Raw genomic sequence first — 22,567 nt, 5'->3', positions numbered from 1 at the left:
AACTTAACTACAGTAAACAGGAAAAAAAACACTGTATAAAGATTTTTTTTAAGTTACTGCATGTATTTAAAAACATTTTAAGCATTATGCTTGTAGCCTCCTCCCCCTGCCCAAAAAGTATACAACCTGTAAAATCTTGGAGAGGTGTTATCGTCTCTTCTTTACTTCCAAATGTAAAGACAAAGATAGAGATTATCATTACAGAGCATTTACATTTTAAAATAACTATTTTCACAAACAAAATGCATTTGAACGTCTCTCATTTTAATTAGTTCAGCTACATACATGCCAGATGTTTTGTAAAATACTTAAAGTCCTCTTGCTATTCACATAACACACTGGGAAACAAGCAAATGCAATTAAGATAATATTTTCCTTATTTGTTGGAAAAAATTTCTTCATTATTTCCCAGTTTCTTTTGATGTTAAGAACAATTTATATAATGCTACAGTCTAATTAAAGGACATAAAGAGTTAAAACTTGTTCCATGTTCCTTATGCGTTAGAAACCCCTGCCAACTAGTCCTCTAGGCTTTAAATATTGTTTTGACAGGATTGCATTTCCATTTCCAGGCACAAAGAAAATATTCTTCATAGTCAAACACACGAGCAGATCATCGCCAGCTCAGTGAGATGTTCCATGCAAGAATGAAGACTTTGCAGACTACCTTTTTTTTATTTGTATTTGTACCTTTGATGAATTCAGCACCACCTATACAGCAAGAATCATTCCAGTTTTATGAGTATGATACGGATGTTGCCATGGGAAGCCTGATCCAACAAGATTATGACATGCAATCCAAGGATATAAGAAAGGTATTCTATTTATATTATCAGTTTAATATTTTTATCTGCTAAGCATTATTTGACTGAGATGTTACATGCATGTATTCAAGATTTATAGAAAAGTCTTATAATAAGAGCAAACCATAAAATGGTTTCAGACATAGGGAAAGCCACAAATTAAAACCACAAAATTGCTACCTTTGCTACAGTTTGAGAAACTCACAAAAGACAGGTTTTCACAAATAAAACTAAAGCATAATTTTTAACTATGTTGTAGTTATGTGTCTGCTGCTGTAAGAGTTTCAAGAATGGAATACACTAGCATACTAGCTCAACAGTTTGAGCAACATTGTATTAATGCAGTGAGTTAGTTACTGGTGATTTTATTAAGGATTTTTTTTAATACCCAAATAATACTTGAATCAGTACTTTTTATTAGACATAACCTGCCTGCATAAACCACAGGTTCTCTTTTGACTTCCAAATAACCAGAGTTCTTTTGCCTTGGTTTTTCAGGGGTGGGTGGGTTGTTTGTTTTTTTGCAACTCAACAATTTTTTTTTACCAGACCTGAACTACTACAGAATGTCGAATCCTGTGTTAGTCACCTACATTATTAACACTTTGAGAGTCTTAAAAGTAACAATAAAGATGATACCTCAGGGCACTCACCAGCACCCCCGAGTGGTCAATTCTAAACTTTTTTGCTGTGTGCCTATTAACTTAAGACAAAACCCGAGGACAATTAAATTAACTCAAACAGCTTCAGCTGACAGGGGCAGTTAAAAACCTTACACCTCTGTTCAGACTGCCTCTGACAGGACCTAAACAATGCACATCAAAGAAACAAGATACAACACTGACTGGGAAGAAAAACTAACAAACATTGCCCCAAGGCCAATTGCCAAGGAAAACACTGCATAACCAAACCCAGCAGTAACAACAACCAAGCATTAATAAATTCAAGGCAGTTTTAATTTCTATCAACTGTACTTGTTACAATGACAGTCTGATAAACAAGAAAAAGCTTATAGCAAAAGGTCATTGGTTTAAGTAAAAAAAAATAAATCACAGAATACATATACAAAAGTTCTGTAGAACTTTTTTCCCAATTCCACTTGAATCAGAGCCTTTTGCTGCTAGAATAAAAACAGCACCTACATATTTATAAGTTATTTTAAAATCTGACATCTGCCACAGTGATGAAGTAACACATTTCATAAACCTATGAAAAAGAGACTATTCAAGTGACTTCTGATAGGTAGCTACACACAACAAATTTTTAAGAAAAATACCCAAAATATTAACTTTAATCAGTTAGGCATAGCCTCCAATGATACTAATTACTAAAATTGTTCTACTAAGAATACAATACTGTTTCAGTATAAAGAACAAGAGCAAATATACGTACGAGGAAATGGTGCCAACACATGTGCCACAGTCTAATCAAAGTCCGTACTGGCAGTGCTATAAACTAGAGGTCTCCTGAAGGCCAACAGTTCTGCTTAGGATAATTTTAGGAATGCAGTCAGTCATTATTTCCATCAGGTCAGTTCTCCAATGACGTGTTCTCATTGCAAAATAATAAATTAGTTCCTTATGTGCAACAAATACATCTATACAAGTTGCAGTGTTCCCAATTTAAATCATGCGATGTGCAAACAAATCTTCTATTCATTACTTGCACAAATTCTAGCTCCCAGAGTAAAGTGTTAACTGTAACTGAAATACATGCCAACAATTTCCTCAAACATGCCTAGTCAGAAATCTAACTCGCATGACAAATTTAACTCTTTACTATATGCTTGAAAACAGAATTTAGAAAAAAAATATTTTAAGTGAAAAGAATCAAGAGAAATCTACTTGTGTAGCAATCAACTAAATGAAGTGAACTTTAGTCTACTACTGTGTAAAAGGTCAGCCAAGCAAAATTTATTACAATTATTATTATTTGAAACCACAGCCACCCCAATCTTGAATACAAATATTAGAAGCTTAAAAATTATGAAATCTTAAATTTCCACAGCAAAACAGAATAATCTAATTAGACACGGCCTCATATCTGAATTAATTCAATCTAAACTATCAGCTTCATAGACCTTTTTGTGTTACAAAGATTATTAAGTACCCTGCAGAAGGTTTGAGATGAAGTATTTAGATGTAAAATTTTAATATGGTTTTATGGGGGCAATTTGTGTCTGATGAGTAAGTGCAAGAGGCAGGTGGAATTTAAGTATGTAAGTAGGCCAACATTCCTTCAGTTTGTTCTCTACATATGCAAATAATGAACTTCTGGTGGTTCTAATCCAAACAATCTTCTGCACTGATATTCCATGGCTAGTAATTTTTATAGCTGACCAAGAAATATTCCAGTATACTGGGGTTTTTGTGTGTGTGTTTTGGGCTGTTTTTTTGGTTTGGTTTTTGTTTTGCTTTCTTTTTTTTTCTTTTTCTTTTTTTTTGGGTTGGGGGAAGGGAGAATCTTTAATTTTGTGGGTTTGACAGTATTCTTCTACTTAGTTTTGTTTTTGTTGATATTTCCCACTTGTAGAAATTAGTTGTACACTATTCTGCAGAGAACTCACATGCTTACTCTTTTAATAGATCACATCTCCAGTAAGATACTGTACTAGCAATTTACACCTGGTACAGATATAGTATGTCAAGAAACATGGTTTTCATATAAGCATATTAAAAATGTCCCTTATGAGCCAAATACACTGCTGCAATAGAAGTACAGTAGTTTTACAGTAGTTTACACAGAAGCCTCTACTGGCATGGAAACCTCAGTGCAGGATCATGTTTTCATGTGCCTCATCAATATACCCACACAAGCTAAACATTTTTTGCAGAAGCCTTCTGTAAGATCTGCTGCTTGAGTCTAACTGTTCAGCTCACATCCCCAAGCTTCTCTACACCCAACAATGCACAAGCTTTTATCCTACACTGAAGTTTCATTCTACAACTGCTAAGTTGTTGTCAGCATTCCAGCTTGGGTATAAAAGCCTTACTAGAACAAACCAAGCTATCCTAAACTCTATACAAAAACAACAGACAAGAGCGAGCCATAGCCTGGACAGACAGCTGCAGGGAAGAGCCAAGGGATGGATGATTCACAGGCTAAAAATGGGTCAAAATGACAGAGGCTGGCCAAGATACTTGTTTCTCAGGCTTTACGTCAAGTTTCAAGGTTTAATTCCGCAGAATGCAATAATTTCCCACAGTAAAACACATGCAAACAACCAAACACCAAATAAAACAGTATTAGTATCAAAAGTAATTTGACAGATGGTGTTACTTTCATATTGCTCTAGTAGATGAACTATCTGTGTGCTACATGCCTGAATGGAGGGAAGGGGTAGGGGAAGAATTTTTTTTAAATTAAAAATAAAATAATTTCACTGTGAGCACTTGCAGTGCAAAACAAGCTTTCTTCAACAGGAGTCTATACTCCTGCCAGGCTATGATCATTAAGCACATTTAGATAAAAACATCTTCCACACCTAATAATACACTTTTCTGTGTTTTCAAGACGAAGGCAGACAAAACGCGTATTTGTCTTCCTCTGTCCTACAACTATCTCCCATAAAAAAAATCAAATTATATAAATTCTGTATAAGAAAAGGTCCTGTTAGCAACCCACGTGTTAGAACAGACTTAAGTGCAGTTAATGGAAACATACTGTTATTTCAGCCAATACCTGAAACATATTTATAAACTAAGTTGTCTTGGAAATGAAGAGATGCAATTGCCATCTCAACAGGGAATTTGTGTAAGTGCAAAGTCAAGGTAATATTTTATGGAGATTACTTGGGTAAAAAAACCCCAAAAAATCATTTACATTCACAAAATCCAATCAAATTTTGCATTATGTGCAAAATCTATCTTCAGAACTCAAGGTTTTTATAGACACTCATTGCTTCCATATTTTTCCCCCACTGTGTAGTCTATCTATATTTTCTATTTGTACTTTGTGTCTACTGCTCTTTCCTAAAGAACACCAGTAGTCCTGCCTTCCCTTCTTGCCTCTCACAGTGAAGAGCTCATCTACAAAAGGGCTAGTATATCACATTTGCCATCCAGTGAACAAATATATTTTAAAAATTCAATGTCATAAGGAGTTACGTCATAGGAAGCTCATATTTAAGAGACCTCCTATTTCAGATCCTTGTCATACTCTGTGTTTTTATGTTTGCTATGTGTTTTTTTTAAAAACAACATTTGCTCTGGACACAAAGGATGGAACAAATGTTTCTCTTGACACTTCCCTCAGACTGCAAGGGGATGACAACGAACTCAATGTACCACCAACAAAGGATACAAGTAAGTAAATTCATATGAACATCTAAGCTCTCCAAAATAACATTTTAATGAAGGATGACAAGAGATATAGAATTAATCTTATAGTTTACAAATATCTTTCTTATTGTCATAGTCCTGTGGAAAATCTTCTAATGGAACAGACTGAAAAAATTTAAAGAATCCTCAGGTAAACTCTGAATACACAAAGCACAGCTTACAAGAATCTTTACACACTAACCCGGTCATATTTACTGTAGAGATGTGTCCAAGTTAGGCAAGACAACCAAGAAAACAAAATAAACCTCACCAGTAAGTTCCACAGTTTTTCCAAGTAAAGGTGAAATATGATGTGCCTAAATTACTTAAATAGATTCCTGCAAAGAACTGGCTATTCTCAGTTTACATCTGATGATCAGGAAGGTCGATGTTTAAAATAGATCAGGAACATTCATCACTAGCCTAAGTTTCTATAGGCTCTGAGGTGTATTGTCCAGATTTCTCCTAACAAGTCATAATGCTTTCTAAATATGAAAGAACAACATGTCTGCCAAAAAAGAGCACTGAAAAAGATACATGTATATTTCAGGTGCATTTATGATCTAAGGTAACAAAAGCAATCAATGATTCAGCAAGGCCACTGGAGTGTGAATCTCCAAATTTTTCATGAAGGTCAGTTACTGGCAAGTAACACCTGTCAACAAGCCCCCATCAAATGCAGAACAAACCTGTAGAGAACACCAAAGCTTGTAGTGGCAGACAAGCAAACAAACTGTTGCCTTCTAAATAGAGACAGTTTCATAACCATTTTCCATTTCTTACAGTCTAGCGTATGACAAACAAGACACTAAATCAAAAAAAGACAAATGGAGCAGAACTCAAGTCTAACAAATAGTAATATTCACTAAGCTAAAGGTCAAAAACTCAATTCCATTCTCTGAAGTACTTCTATAAGGGAAAAAAAGAAATTACTGTTATACATACTGGGTTGGCTTCCCAGTACTAGCTGGCTACTTCTGCCACTCTTTATCGGTTGCGGAAGATTCCATTTTGCTATGTAGTGATAACCAACTACCCTGCAGTATGAGACAGACCAATTTGGAAGCTAACCAAAAATACCACAATATGGAAAACTCAGTAGCTCAACAGTAATGACAAAACCGGACTAAAAGCCATATTTATATGTATTTTATTATTCCTGTCATGCAGAAATAATGCAGAGCAGAAATTACTAATGCTCTAATACCTATGAGAAACTTGGCAAGACATAATAGGCTTAAACTGCATTAAAAGAGTTTCTCTCACTACTTAAGTTATAAACAACCTCAGTAAAAAAACAGATTGCCTAAAGTAATTATATAATGATATTTGCTGGAGTTTTTATAAAAGTAAAATAGCAGGTAGGAATAACACAAGCATCAAGACCCTGCCAGAAATGCTCCAATGCAATGTGTGCACTTCTAGATGTTTCTTCCTGCATGAATTTCCCTTTCGAAAAGGATTGTTCTAAAGATGAAATTTAACGTAGCCACTGAGTTACAGAGTTGCAGTTGTCATATTCACAATGTTCTAAGCCAACTAAAGAATGAAACTGAATTAAGATCAGTTAACAAGATCTCATATATGAGAATATAAAAAACAGAAAAGTCGAAAAAGTTCATTAAGTCTTTTCAGAACTTGATATCAATAGAATGTTTCAAAAAATCTGATTGGAAATCTTAAGATGCTAGAAAAATTCTATTGTGAATATTCAAGCTCAAGTCATTCAACTAACTTTTCACTGTCTACTCTAATTTTCTTTCAGATTTACCTACTTGTCTGCTCTGTGTATGTTTAAGTGGATCAGTATATTGTGAGGAAATAGACATTGAAGCTGTACCCCCACTGCCAAAGGAAACAGCATACCTTTATGCACGATTTAACAAAATAAAAAGAATAGCAGCCTCAGATTTTGCTGACATTAGTAAGTAATGTTCAGATTTAATTTCTGTTTATCTGGTAGTATGTTTGAACATCTTGTTCCTTAACAGTATACCAAGATTATAAAAATCAGATCTATTTTATACTTAATTAGATTTCATTATGTGTATTCAATCCTTGTATTAGAACAGGAATTGTGGAGGCAAGATGGAAACCCATTTTGGCCCATGTATCCATCTTTATGTTCCCACAAAATCAGAGAAAAAAAGAGATTTATAAGAATAGAATTTAACTCTGCATCCCAGCCATTCTTAAATTACCTAATATTTTTTCTTCAAATGCTCCAGTGACATCTCTCCCAACTACCTCACATAAATTCTACGAGTATCTGAAATCTTGTTGTCTCTAAAAAAAACAGAAAGGAACCAGAGTATCTTCCTTATATATGCATTTTTTTTAAATTTAAGATGAGGAAATCCAAATGTGGATTTTATTAATATTTTAATAGTGTTCATAATTGTAGATTGCAATTAGGATGGTGCAGCCAACAGTGTAATATTTAAAATATAATTATGTCATGTGAAATGTGTATGGTCGTATAAATTCAATATTTAGATTTTAATTTCTTTTGTGTAAAGCTACCTTGAGAAGAATTGATTTCAGTGGAAATAGGATAGAAGAAATAGAAGATGGAGCCTTCTCAAAGCTCCTGTTATTGGAAGAACTCTCTCTTGCTGAAAATCGACTTCTAAAGCTTCCTGCTCTACCTCCCAAACTAACAACATTTAATGCAAACCAAAATAGACTCAAAAGCAGAGGAATAAAAGCAAATGCTTTCAAGGTAAGTAAAAGACAAAGATTTAGGTAACCAAAGTAAATAAAATTAGTAACCAGACTATCTAGTACGCCACCAAATAATTTTTCTTCTATAATTTTTGTAATCTAAGAAACAAACTATGATGAAAAAGCTTTCCAGCTTTTGTTTTCTTTTGGAGGCACTTTGGACTAACAGTCCTTTGCACACTCAGTCATGTCATTCATTCAAGAAAACTTTCTACAAAATATCACACCTGCTTTCTCTCTCTTTTAGAGCCAAAGAACAGCTCAACTCAAAAAATTGTTGGTGCAACTCTAGTTGTGAGGACTACATTCATACTAATACACAAGGATATAGCTTTATAGTGCGCTCAAGTTTTATAACTAATAAGCTGACACTGAAATTTCCAAAACAGAGGACCTGCCTGTGATTTTTTTGTTACAATAGAATTCAACATTCACAGCAAAGGAATTGTGTTAGATCACTTTACAAGTTTTCTATGGTATCTGAAAAAAAAAAAAAAATACTGTGTCTTGTAACAGGCATAAGTTACTTAACCGCAAGTAAGTTACATCAGCATTAATAATCTCTTTCTTTATATTAGAAACTGACAAATTTGGCCTACCTCTACTTAGGACATAACGCACTGGAATCTGTTCCCCTTAATTTACCAGAAAGCCTACGTATTCTTCATCTTCAGGTATTTTCTAAGTATTTCCTTAACATTTTATTACAAATAACCTCTTTAGTTACATATTTCAAATCAAACCCACTGTATTTTGAAATATTTCACACTGCAGTTGTGCTACAAGCATCTAATGCTTCTCCAAATAAAACAATTAACCTCTAATCTGAATGGCCACAAACATTCAGCATTCAGAAACATTGAAGCTCTTGCATGACAATTAGTTAACTGGTTTCTATATATCCAGGATAGAAAATGGTGAAAATAATCAATAATCTATTATCAACAATACACTTCTAACATCAATAACAACCTCAAACTGCTTATCAACCAATTGACTGGTTTGTAGAGATTTGATTTGACATATCTATGATATAGACAAATCAATCCTAATGACAATAAAATGGAATGGTAAGATAAATCAAATTAAAGTTTGAATATTCTTCAATATATATGGATACATGTATATACATATATGCTTGCATCTATTATAAAAAGTATATAGAATTTGTTTTGTTTTGCAGTACAACAACATTACTACAATCACTGATGACGCATTCTGCAAATCTAATAACACACGTTACATCCGCACGAGTATGGATGAGATACGGATGGAAGGCAACCCGATTGTCCTGGCAAAGCATGTTAATGCTTTTTCCTGCTTGAGAACACTGCCTGTAGGAACATACTACTAGCCACTGCTTCTGTAATTGTACATGTCAAAGCTTCATGGGAACAACAGATATTCTTCTTCCTCTGTTTACAGGTTTATATCGCTTCCCTTACTTATGCCATTTTCCTTGCATAACCAGAACCTTTTACTGTGCTGAAAGGTGGTTCTCCTCTGAACCAACTATTTCAAAACAGCCACTTTATTAAGTAGTCACAATGTCACTCATGTTTTCAGATTTTTTTCTGTTAATGAAAGTGTAAAAATACATGTACGCACACACACATCTTCTCAACTTTTATTTCACCACCTTTGTGTGTAGCTAAAGATCACACAAGTAACTGTGTTTACATTCTTTACCAGTAGCCAGAACAATCACCACACGGTAATTTCAGATAAATGCAAAGTATTCTTGGAGCAAGTGACAAGAAAAATTCAATCTGTCTTAATCCCACTTTTTTAGTCTGAAATAAAACTTTTTCAGCTGACCTTCAAGAGGGTATTGGAGGAAGCTGCATACAGAAGAAAGTTATGTTTAGAAAGAGAATTTCTCAAAGTTTAACTTCATTAAAGCTTCCTTAAAAACTTTCATTTCTGGCAAATGAGAATAATTCCTATACAGGATTTGTGTACCAAAAACATAGCAAGTTGAACTTTTCAAAGATGTGTTAAACATACTTCCACTACTTTGCATTCAAAATAATCTGAGAGCGTGTGTATTTCATTGTTACATGAGGTATTTTTAATTGAAATGCATAAATTCTTCTCAGCTCTACTAACAGGAGTAATTTTTGTTACGTCAGCTTCCCATTTTAATACAATGGTCCAAATACGGCATAGTATGACTCCAGGTATCTTTGTTCTTAACAGTTTATGTAGACCAAGCCCCTTGTTCCAGTTCTTTTTCTTGACAAAGAAATGTGACAATACAATTAACAGTAAAGCTATTTCTACCTGTAATAAATAGAATTTCAGCTAGAAGTCAGTGCAGAGAAACTGAAGTACCCTTGTACAACAATACTTTCTCTCATTAGGGAAAAATCAAATCTTTAAACTGGCAAGTTGATTCTATAATCTAAAAATAGTGTTAGCTTCAAGAAAATTAAACTAACATCAAGTCACTCAATTACTTTAAACTATGCAGTATATTAAAAACACACTGATGTGCAAGGCCTCAGAAGTCAGTTCACCTAAAACTAGACATAAGATACATGACACAATGTTTTTAATTACATAACTATGCATTTCTGACATTTCATTTTCAGTCTTTCCCTCATACCTACCACAGGTGTAAGTTTTTCAGATTAATGAATGCCAGAAGTGTGCTAGTTACTATCAGCAGATCAACTTTGTACTAATTTCAAAGATAGTATAGATTCCTAATTTGTAGAAATAGTTAAGCATCAAATGCATGATGATGTATCACTACACCTAGAATACTGATTTTACAAGATATTTTGTATTAGTTTTGTTTATCTTATTTAGCTAAGTCTTGATTTGTTAGTGCTTGTGCTATGGGGAATTAAGTGCACACTTAATTCTGAACATACTGATGCTCTGTCACTAAGAGTGTTGAGACCCAAGTTACTTTTTGTCACTTTTTAAGTACCTGTGTCAAGCATCGTCTGTGGGCTCATCTTGCTACAAAGAGGATGCAATTATGACATGCAGAACAAAGGTATTTTTGCCCTGAACCGATTACCCAAGGAAGAAATTCCATTGTTTTAATGCAACTGGGAACAAATTAAGTAAAACAAATAAGAATAATTTTCCCATGTAAGTCATAAAACTTTGATATTCACGTTTTCAGCAAGAAGTAAAAAATAACCTGAAAGCACATAAAAATACATTCCAACTTCAAGCCAAATTTATACTGGGAAAAAAATAAAAGCCACCAATTCTGTCATCCCACTTTTGATAAATACCCAAGATAGAGAAAATAAAGCTAGAAGTGCAAGTGTAATAAAATTACAAAACAGTGGTCTCATTCTCATCACACAGCATTTTACTAATTAAAGCTCTTTCGAGTATTAATAGGATCAGTAAATATCACTATAACTCTTCCTATGAAAACAATTGTGTATACACAAATACCTGCTCATTTATGTAATCTATAAACATGTGTAAGCAATTCTAAGACATAATCACTGCCACATTATTTTGACATTAAAATGTTGTATATAGTTTTGAAAAAGTACTAACTATCAACAGTAACACTTAATATTTTGTAAGGAAATCAAAAGAGACAACTGGTACCTTCAGAATGCCTCATGCAGGCAATAAATTATATATTTTACTTTTCCTATTCATAGCCAATTAACTCAAAACATTAAATGAGAAGGGCTTCAGTATACAGGATTTCTTGCCTATTTGTGTGACCAGTACTACTACGAAGCTGAATGTACACCATTTTGTTTACTTCTTATCACTCATTTCTGTTCTGTATTTCCAATAAAATTCGAATATTTCTTTTGTGTATCATCAGCTTCAACAATCTGCTCTTCCAGAAATGCCAACAAGCTTCAGTTGTTCAGCCTCACAGCAGACTAAGGATCCATCTAGATCAGAAAATTACTTGCCTATGTAAACCCATTTTTCAGATATAATATTTAATGTGGCGATGTAGCAAGACCTGCCATACAAAAGCCTTGGACACTTCACTCACCCCTTCAAAATGTAATTAGAACACTACTTTGTAGATTCTTTCCCAGCAGAACAGAGGAGCATCAGAGGGCAGTAATGGTTATGCTCAAGTCTTGATTGCACATGTGACACATACATGTTGTAGATTAAACCAAGCAAAAGAACACCACCAGGGAGTATTGTAAGCAGAAAAGGCTTATGACTTGAAAACTGCTTAAGATACACAGAACACTTTAAAAATAATCTCCAGAGCCATCTCCTTTCTATTTTTTATTTTTGCACTGCTTTTTAAAACAAGGAATATTTACAACAGTGTGGTGAATCACTGTCCTGGAAAACAAAGCAACTGCAGTTATGAAGCTGATCTAAGGATGAGAAAGCATTAAGTGAAGTCACCACACCACAAAGCCATAAAAGCACTATGTTCTACCTTCTCTTTGGAGAAATGAAAGAAAAATCCTTATACAATAAGATTAGGCAAGATCAGTTTTACAACTCAGCTGAGGATAGGTTTGGGTTTTTTTTAAACATGATCAGAAATCAGTACTTTTTCTTTAATCTGGTTGACTAATTAATAATAGAAAATGATTAATCTAGCACAGAACTCTGAACATTCTAAAAGATTCAAAAATATAGGAAAAAACCACTTCCCACCTCATACTACAGTTGAACAGCCAAGATGATTCTAAGTTTAATGACAGTAAAAGCTTGAGCTAAATAAAACTAAACTAAAAACCCACACACATTTAAGCAGCTACACATCCTCCTCGAACATTAACCATCACATTTAGTTCTGTGTCTGTAAGAGGTAAGGGACAGTTGTTTATCTTCAAGGATATTTTTATACTCCAAGGAATAGTTGTTTATCATAAGACCAGTACAAAGCAAACAATCCAAATACTGGTAATTTAAAAGTAGCTTCAATTACTTTGAGTTAAGAGCGAGGAACTGTTCAATTGCCATTCAAGTAAAAGATTTCAGAACTGGAAGTCCTGTTGCCCAAACACATGCTGCCACATTTTCAGAAGAACAAACCAGTCCTTCAGGACTAACATTTTAATGCCAAAGACTACAAATATTATTTTAATTTCTTTCTTCGCCCCACCCCCCTTTTTTTTTCAAAATGAAAGGTAATATCAACAAAAAAAAATGTCTAACTTCCCCACAAAAAAAAGCACAGATATTCTTATTTTTCCCACAAGAGTAACACAATAATAGGATGCTAAAAATCTAGACAAATATCAAGCAAGGGTATTGCCCATTGAACACCACACAAAAATCTTTAGGTAATATTCTCTTCACCACAATGCACAAAATAAAGATTCCCATACTCTGCTAAAGAGTGTTAATTTCACCTTCATTGCTTTTTCTTAATCAACTACTTAAAGAATAAAAATATAGTACTGATATATAAGAGGTTTGATAGACACTACCTTGAAATGCAGGAAGGTGCATCTGCGATGCTCAAACCACTCAGCATAAGATGAAAGGCTTCTGAAAAATGTTAGAAGATTTCCATGTTCTTCAATGCTACAAAAAGAGATATATATTAACTCAAACATGAGGCTGCACATCAGGAAAAGTACAGCTTTGACAATAAAAGCTACTCTTGATATGTAGATGTTATTACTCCTGCTTAATAGGATAGCAAAACATCAAACTGACACACAATGCACTTGGACAGAGATATCACCATTATTTTTCAGACTACAAGGTAGTAATGACTTTGCACATAAGAGAAGTTGCAATGCATCAAACACTGGTGCTGGTACATTCTCTTATTTCACAAATTTGTCTGACAAAATAAAATTGCTAGAAAAATTCTAAATTACACATGTAAATTTGACTTTTAACATCATTTCTGCTTGAGATTAGGTACTCTTTTTGGATTTTCAGAACAGATGAAAGCAGAAACTTGAGACTATTAACAGAATATTACCAAGTCACTTTAGCCATTCAAGGGAGAACAATCCAGTTCAGGTCTACTTAATATACAGGAACAGCAACCCTTAACAAGTCACATTAATATGAACTGGAAAAAATGCATGATGTTCATTCAGATATTGAAAATGTAAAAGAAAATCCAAGCAAGTTTTATCTAGCCTGGAAAGAACAGCATAATTAAAGGAAGTTATGACAATAGTCACAGCTGCCAAGAATATCAGGCTAAGATTAAAAAATGTTGGCAGCACAGGCAAAACTGAGTTTCTGGAAGAACGTAGACACATACTGATTTACAATAGCTGATTATCTCTTTGTTCCAGACAAAGAACCACAAGTCATAACTGTACATATAAAAAATCTACACTTATTTTAGTAAAAACAGATTCAGTAATGACCACCCACATCTCACTGTCTAGTAAACATGATTCTATACCTATTGCAATATGCTTTACTAAAGCCTCTGTTTGTTTTTATTTCCTTTTTCCCTCCCATCTCAGATTCATCTTTAGGCAATGTAGCAGACAAGAGAGAGGGATAGAGCAGAAAACACCCATCTCCAAAGCAAACATCCATGTAACACAGAAGTCATCCAAAAAAAGCAAAAACATTCGGCAGAGAGTAACTATGTATCAAGTTAAAGCCACATGCCCTTCCTCCAGTTCACAAAATAACATCAATAAAACACAAAGGTAAAGAAGAAAGAATTTAAGGCTCCTTTGAGAGGAAATCTATTTTAACTCACTGCACTATGCAAGACTTCTCCCATTAGTATACAAAATAAGAAAATTACACAGGAAGAATTCATGCCTACCCTCACTTCCAAAGTACCTAGCTTATGCAGTGTTCAATATAGTCCAGATATTTCATAAATTCTTCACTGACTTACAAATTCTAATTAGTAAAAAGCAGGAGTCATTTTCAAAATGTCTAAAAACTACTCCTGTTTAAGAAATCTATGCAAGATTTAACTAAACAATTAAAGGTACATCAAGAAAAAAGGAAAAAGAGACTGCAAACAAGATTTTTCATAAACATTCTAGTCCTCAACACTAACAAATCATTACGTGATAATTGGTGCAAAAATTACTCAAGTAAAATCCAACAATAGAAGACTATTGTGATTCCATTTTCATATGTATTTTACTATTGTAACATATTTAAGGAATGGTATGCATATCTTAAAAATAATTATATATTGCAGCAGTACCTGGTTGAAAATAAATTGCTGAATTTTGCTTATTTTAAAAACATGTTGCTCAAGTGTTCTAGCATTCCTCTCTTTCTTTCAAAGCAAGACAGGCTTTGGAATTACAAGCGAATGCCAAGGTTTAACTCTGGAGCTACTAAAGACTGTTTTCTATCATGTATTATGAAAAATAAAGCCAAAAAAAGTTAGAAAACTGAGGAATAAAAAATCCTGGCCAACAGAGAAAACAGAACAGAGCTAGACAATGGATTTGGCAAGACTGGGCCACAGAGGCAGAAGAGGGAAGCAAACTGGTAGGGAGGCTGAAAGAATGAGCAATACAGAAGGAGACCAGATTTAGCTGGTCAAGAATACAGGGAAAGGCAGGGAAGAGGTAAGAATCAAGATTTAAGAGCAGCTGGTGGGCTGAAGAATAAAGGGCTAGTCTGAAAAAAAAATCAAAACCAAACATGAAGAGAAGGGATTAGGGTTTGGAATAAGAAACAAAAAAAAGCTGAACAAGGATACTGAGAAAGTAAGTCATAAAGGGAGAACACAGAACCAGATTAAGTCAACCTAACAGTGTTAAAAGAGACACTGTCAACATTTACTGCCTTAGATCAGCAACAAATACCAATTTTTGCAGGACAGATCAAACAAAAAAAATTTGAAGGGGTTGGGGAAGAGAAGGTTTGGGTTCTCCCCCTCCCCAAATTATGTCTTCAACCAAAAGGACTACATTGATCTTATCTGCCACATGGCTTCAAGGGTATATACACTGACACAAGGACAACAGATGTTCCATGCAAATAGACACTAGGGAGAAAGAACTGCTTTTTTTAACAGTGAAGCCTTAATTAATCTTATATCATTCATGAAAACTTCTGTTTACTTATGAATGTGTAATGTGGAAAAGGACCAGGGTAGTGAAGAGAGAGGGACAAGACAGCAGTGCTCTAGCCAAGATGAAGTCAGGTCTGCCACTACTTCAATGCATTCCTTTGTAGTATGACTATTAAGTCCCAAGACACTTCTGATGTCAGAAAACACTCATTAAAAAACAGGGTAGTTCCTCTTCTCAATCCTGCTTCTTGAGAGGAGTCAGCTACTATTCTCAATTATACCATTTAGCTTTACTAGCTTTTTATGAAAATTCTAAAGCCTCTAAATGAAAAATTCAGCTCTCAGTACTGACTAATGAAGCGTGTGGTAACTTAAGAGACCTTTCTTTTCACCCATCATTTGCTCCCCCACCCCAAGTCTAAAAAAAACTACTGTAAAACAACAGAAATCACTTAACAAACAGTAATAACACAACTTCCCAGTAATAACTAAGTTTTGTTCTCAGAATAGTTTGCTAGCAGATTTCACAGTGGAATACAGCAGATGAATAATTGGATTATTATTCATCCAGTGTGGCACAAGAAGCTGACATTCTCAAAAAAAAAATAAATCAATAAATAGCATTCAGTCATATGCTTAAGTTGTAGAATGCACCTTTTCTTAAGCCATTGCACAAATACACTTGTCTAGGCTTTTAAACTATATTCTTTTGGTTTTTAAAATACCAGTGAAAAACCCTGATGCAAAGAAGAGGAGTGCTAAGCAGACAATTGGAAAGGGGCAAGTAGTGGAGACAGATTCTGGATCTACACTTCAGCCATTACTCACCCACACTGCTCACCTGAGTAACAGTTAACAGTTATGTTGATTACATAAATTAAAATGCAGTAGCTGAGATTACCTTGTTACATCTTTCTCTGAACCAGAGAATTTCAAACAGCTAGAAAGCTTGATAATCCAAAACCTGTTTCTGTTTAACATGGATTTGTAATAGTTCTTTCAGGCCTTAAATTATGTGCATTTCATCTTTTCTCTAGACTATACAAACAAGGGATTGGGAAAGTTTAGGTTGGATGTCCTGGTTTGAGCCTGGATGAAGCCAAATTTCCTTTTATTGATTAAAAGTCCTCAAACCAGGACATGGGGCTAACAGTACATTACCAAAGAAGCTGCCAGCAATTTACATTAAAACCTCAGTATTGCATTTAGTATCAGATATCTCATACGACAATTTTCCCTAAAAAGCTCCACCTTACCTTGACACAAACTTGCTCACATCTGAATCTTCTCCAGAATCCATTACAATGCTGAGATCAGTAACGACAGCACACGCATTCTCTTTGTTCTGCATTGGAGAAGTAACAACACAATAGTTCAGAATTTTCTCTTGTGAGTAGAAAAAAAAAACAACCATTTGCATATAAGCCACATACAAATAAATGCAAATGCTGCTAAGTACTATAATCCTTAAAAGACCATTTATTTAACTATATGTGGATGTTTTCTTTCATTTCAACACTATCAGTATTGTCCACATAACAAGGCTTTTGGAATGATACCAGAACTAGTCAGTATGCAGAATACACACGTATAAAGGAAGACTTATAATTCAGGATCATCTACTTTCTTTGATGTTACTTCCACTTCAAGATTCTTCCTGTTTTCCAACACAACCTCTAGCTGCCAAATATACCAGAAACCACAAATATAAGGTTTCATCTGAAAACCATAATAATGTAACCTTATATTAAAAAAAAATTCTGTTAGTTTTCCTTTTTTTATTTTACAGCCTATATGCCAAAACCCATATATTACGGTTAAAAACCGTACTCTTCATTGGTGTCTGCTTAACTAATTTAACATTTTCCATGTCCACAGCCCATACCTTAGAAAAGCATAAAATGCTTGCAATTCAAAGTTAAATTAATGTAATTAAAATTAAATAAATTAAAGTTAAGGTAAATTGATACATCTTCTACATGGCATCTTACATTGTAAGTCACAGATGCCGTGTACCCTTATTTTTTTTTAAATTCATGCAAAAAAGTAACTTAAAATTAAATTTATTCAACTGAAGTGTTCGGGTTTGGTTTTATGTTTTTCAATATAGACACTTGGTATTCTATACATCTCTTCTCTAGTGTACGCCACCTGCGCTGAAGTAGTACAACCATTAGGTAGACAAGTGCTGCCATCTCGTGGTGTAATAAATTTAAGCAGCACCAGGGCAGCTATAAATACATCCAGTTACTCACCTGAGCTCCGTTAACACTAGAAGTATACTCCTGCAGGAGTACACAGGTAAGAAATAAACGCTAACCTAACCAAGCTGTATGACCGATGCAGGCTGCTGCCACGCTCAAAGCTAAATGCAGTTTTATACAAGCAAATGGGCAACCAGGACCACAAGTTTTGAGTCATGCATGGACTTAAGTGGCTGCAGAATAATCTCATTCAGCTGAACTGCTGTTTCCAATTACACAATCCATGTGACTACTTATTTCCTAGATTTCTAATATGGCTTTTCTTAAGATGAAAGACATCTTTACATAGCAAGGCAGTTTTTAATATTATCAAGTCCTGAAAAACAAGTTTTCTTGAGAAGGAAATTTCCTGATGTCAAAGATATTATTACAAATTGGGGTAGCAGTTGCTTTCCACTGCTCATCATTTTGAGGTCTGTGCTAGGAATAAATTCTTATGAAAGAGCTTCCTTTGCAATAAAATCCATAATCATTAGTGTAACTTCTGTGCAGTCATGTGATGTGATGAAAAAGCCAAGTGAACAGAAATATAACAAAAGTAGAAAAAAACCTCAATTGTTCAAGTTTGTAGTGTTTTGGTATTCCCTCAACTCTCTCAGATACCTTGAGAGGTAAGGTTTGTAATTTTCCAGTCTCCAGAACAAGGTATCTGACTACAGGAGGACATGAGAATTTTGTGAGTGAATGTTGAACTTGACCTTCAGAACTATTTATCCTCGGATGCAAATGGAATGCAAAAATTGGGCCCAGCTGTTTGAGTGAGAAGAATCCACTGAGGCTTAGATTAAAGAGACTCAGACAATCAAAAGGACAAAGCAATAGTTGAAGGTTTCATCTGGAAAATGAAGTATTGACATTTGTCTGTTTAAAGTTTGTTTTTTGTTGTTTGCTTGGCTTTGGTTTTTAAACATACATTGATCCTTACCTGCATTTCAAGAAGCTGAAATTCCAACTGAAAAGACACGGAGTGGCAATTTCCTGATAATCTGTGCTTCTGCACTGTTCTGTTTTTAGCTGTTATAAAATAAAGCCAACAAAATTCTATTAAGCAATTATTGCATTTCTTCCATTAGTCATATTTAAAGCACCAACTGATGGCATCCACCACATAAATAATGCAGTCAATTTAAACAAAAGTACACAACTAACTTCAAGGTAGGCTTTCACTTTCCCACTATGCAAAATACCATATTGACTCAGAAACTATTTTGTCAATAAAGAAAAGTCTATGGCATCTGAAAATATTAGCCTTTCTGTTAACATTGAAAGTAGAACTACAACATACATTTGCTAATGTAATGACTTTAAACAGTATGCTCAGTATAGCATCAGTAATAGACACAAGCTTACTTTTCTCCATTGTTTTCTTGGAATAACTTGTGAACTGAATACCCGTAAGTTTCATTAAAAATGAGATATCTGTTTCTAGAGTTTCAAGTTGTGCTTTCAGATCTGATGGAGATTCATGTCCCTTAGGTTCCGCCTGAAATTCTTTTTGGAATGATTTTCTAGAATTGAAAAAGAAAAAATAAATAAATCAAGAGGGAAACAGAACCACACATAAGAACATGTTTGGTCATGTCAGTTCAGCAATGCCATTAAGTAAAAGGTAGTTGTAATATGATCTGATGATTTTCAGACTCACTTTTCAATGATTCAAATTTCACTTGGATCACATTATCAGGAACAGTAAACTACTCTAATTTACATATATACTTTATGTTCACTGCCAGGTAGACACAGTCTTTATTAGAAGTCTTGAGATGCAAGTATCCATTTTGATGAACATACAATAAAAATGAGCTGTGATGCCTTTAGTCATCTAAATTACTTATGTTATTTACAGAGTATAGATTTACTCCAGAGCATCAGTTAAATAAAGAAGATACTTTAGCATATAACTAGTCACACCTGCACGTCCCCTGTTCCCAACTATTTTTAGTAAATATGCACTGAACTGTTTCACAGTGCATAATGGAAAACATGACCTTTGTAGTCAACAGCTTTGCAGGGCCTGCACAGTAACACACTTGATATCATGCTCTGACAACGGTGGTCTTTTAAAAAACAATCAGAAAACCCCTAAAAACCCACAATCTATCAACAAAAGGCAGTAAAAAGAGATCATATATTATTTGTAATCTCTTACCATATAGCCCTTGTCTTAAACAAAATCAGTACTGTAAAGAATATCATAAGGAAAGTCCTAACAGAGGGAAAAGCTTATGTTAAACAATTTTGACAAAGAAACACTATTAATCCAACATTTGAAAAAAGGCATACATTGACATTAATATCTCCTCTTCAGAAAAAGAGGTGGATTCTTGTTGGCTGTCTTCATACTTTTCAGTCAACATTTTAATTTCTTCTTCCAATGACTGGATTTCATCTTGATAAACTTGAAAAATGCTGTTGTCCATTTCCCAGAATCAACGTTACTAGATAAAAAAATAAGTGCATTTCTTAGGTAAACAATTTTTCTATTTACAAAATGTATTATTTTTATCCAAGGAACTGATTTAAGAAATCTAAGTATAGTGTTAGGCCACTGTTTCTCCTATCCTCCTAGTTAAAATGAAACATTTGTATAATGTGACTCTTAAAAACTGAAGAATTGATACATATACGTTTTAAACATCCCAGGTAGCTTTGACAAGTACAATAATGTATATCTCTACAAAGAATTCCAGGATGTCAAATACTTCTGTTTGCTATGGGAGATTAACAAACCTTGATCCTTGCAACCAAATTCAACAAGAATTCTGTCACCAACATGAAATCACAATTAGGCTTGCAGTAAAACTCCACTCTTTGCACTGCAATACCCCATCACCAACCTAACTCCTACATAAATCTAGAAAGCCCACTTAGACTCTGGTCTGCAAGCAGACACTGCAAGAGCAGAGGAGCTGCTTTTTCCGTTTTGTTAACATAACAAAGGTTCCTAAGAAACACGGCAGCTCATTCTGCTATAAGTATCATGAACAGGAAAGATGCTACTTCCAGTGTATTCAGAAAGCTACTAGACATCAGCAAGAATATGACTAAGAACAAGTTTCTGACTTTAGATTGAAAAAAGGTTTCTCCAAAGTAGATAACATGTTTTGAAAAACCACAGTTTTGATTCACTAGTTCCTCAGAGACTTAACTGAGTTCAAATGCAGTTATTAAATTAATTTCAAGACACAGATCACTGCATAGCCACCAAAACCGTGAGTGAAATCAAGAATCTAACATAGTCAAAGGCTTTACTTAAGAATCTTTTTAACTAATCATCATTTCACCCGATAGTGTACCCAGCTGTTTTACATTTGCTGTAATAGAACGAGCCCTTCTGCAGGCAGAAAGCAACCCTATTCAAATACAGGAATTAAATCCAGCTTTGACCAATTCACCTAATGATCCACCTGGTCAAACAGAGTACAGCTGTTCCTACTCACACCACAGCATGATCTGCCTTTCAAGTAAACAGCAGTAAAGAAACACAGAAAACCATGTCTCAAAAAAAACCAATTTGAAATAAATTTAAATCAATTTTAAAGAAAACAATTTTCTGACATTCAACCTAGATGTGACATATTCAAAGGACTGCGGAGAACACTGTGCAGCTCCATATCCAAGTAATAATGCTTTCAACCAGTAAAAATAAAATACATCTAGTTTCATGTTTGTTTTTTGAACAACCCCTATGGTATCTGCAAAATCTGTATTAGAACAGTTCAAGAAAAAGGGTTTGCGAGAAAAACAGGATTTTACTGGTTTATTTCATAAGAAACAGCATGTGAATAACTTGTATCTGCATAGTAACATTTGAAACATTTTGCATTAAAAATTTATTTAGTGAGTAAAGAAAGTACACACAAGAACCAATGAGATTGCACCGAGTTTTGACTTCCTCTGAGATTTTAAATCAGTCTTACGTGATGTGTGACGAGATCGGTGGGGACAAAAAAAAGTTCTCCAACCCCTAATGCGCCCCATTAGGCTTTTTGCAACCGGACACACTGAAGAACGTTGTAGTCATAACAAAGAGTAAGTTGGGAAAAATAAAAACACTACAATAGCCAGAACATCACCCAAGATTGTTTGCTAATTCCTGTTCTAACAACTAGCTCTGTTGAAAACAACAACAGAACACAAACTGCTGACAGCTGTTTTAACCCAAGTGGCTTTACTAGACTGCAGAAGACTTAAAGACCAGTTGTAACTACAAAGAGCATTATCTCCAGAAAAAAATACCCGTACACACTTTTAATAAAGCATTACTTTAACGACAATCACTTCTCCTCACCGTAAGGGCACCTATGCCTGCATTAACGATAAACATGTCACACCTGTACGTACCTGCCCGCGCACACCACTCGCTCTTACGCCGCAGCAACACCTGAGAAGGGCACCCGGGCGTTTGGGGGCAGCGAGACGGAGGGGCTGGTCCTGCGTTTCGCCGCTCTGCTTCCAGCCCCCACGTCCCGCCAGGCAGCGGCAGGAAAAGCCCCGGGGCTGCCAGACCGG

General features: G+C 34.6%; 2 protein-coding genes across 2 annotated transcripts in view; one reads left to right on the top strand and one right to left on the bottom strand.

Moving 5' to 3' along the window:
* CENPP (centromere protein P) overlaps window positions 1-20,475 on the bottom strand; it is a 112,253-nt gene extending 91,778 nt beyond the window's left edge. The window contains exons 1-5 of the mRNA XM_009996913.1: window positions 20,339-20,475; window positions 19,406-19,563; window positions 18,981-19,069; window positions 17,048-17,136; window positions 13,252-13,348 (exon numbers count right to left, since the gene is read on the bottom strand). Of these exons, the coding sequence (XP_009995215.1) occupies window positions 13,252-13,348; window positions 17,048-17,136; window positions 18,981-19,069; window positions 19,406-19,563; window positions 20,339-20,475 (570 nt within the window). The remainder of the gene's footprint in view (window positions 1-13,251; window positions 13,349-17,047; window positions 17,137-18,980; window positions 19,070-19,405; window positions 19,564-20,338) is intronic.
* On the top strand, window positions 574-9,279 carry OGN (osteoglycin). Its single transcript, XM_009996912.1, has 6 exons — window positions 574-815; window positions 5,023-5,107; window positions 6,888-7,046; window positions 7,642-7,844; window positions 8,425-8,520; window positions 9,030-9,279. The coding sequence occupies exons 1-6, from the start codon at window positions 633-635 to the stop codon at window positions 9,198-9,200; spliced, it is 897 nt and encodes a 298-aa protein (XP_009995214.1). The 5' UTR covers window positions 574-632; the 3' UTR covers window positions 9,201-9,279.
* Window positions 20,476-22,567: the final 2,092 nt, after the last annotated feature.

Source organism: Chaetura pelagica, unplaced genomic scaffold, assembly GCF_000747805.2.
Source record: "Chaetura pelagica isolate M959 unplaced genomic scaffold, ChaPel_1.0 scaffold24, whole genome shotgun sequence".
NCBI classification, from domain to species: domain Eukaryota; kingdom Metazoa; phylum Chordata; class Aves; order Apodiformes; family Apodidae; genus Chaetura; species Chaetura pelagica.
Note: the sequence above shows the minus strand (reverse complement) of the source record. Positions and strands in the feature narration are given on the sequence as shown.

Excerpts from the sequence above, each read along its gene's own strand:
- OGN (XM_009996912.1), top strand. The coding sequence starts at position 633 with ATGTTCCATGCAAGAATGAAGACTTTGCAGACTACCTTTTTTTTATTT. Across the intron at positions 816-5,022 it reads AATCCAAGGATATAAGAAAG|GATGGAACAAATGTTTCTCT; the intron begins GTATTCTATTTA and ends CTGGACACAAAG. Across the intron at positions 8,521-9,029 it reads TACGTATTCTTCATCTTCAG|TACAACAACATTACTACAAT; the intron begins GTATTTTCTAAG and ends TTTGTTTTGCAG.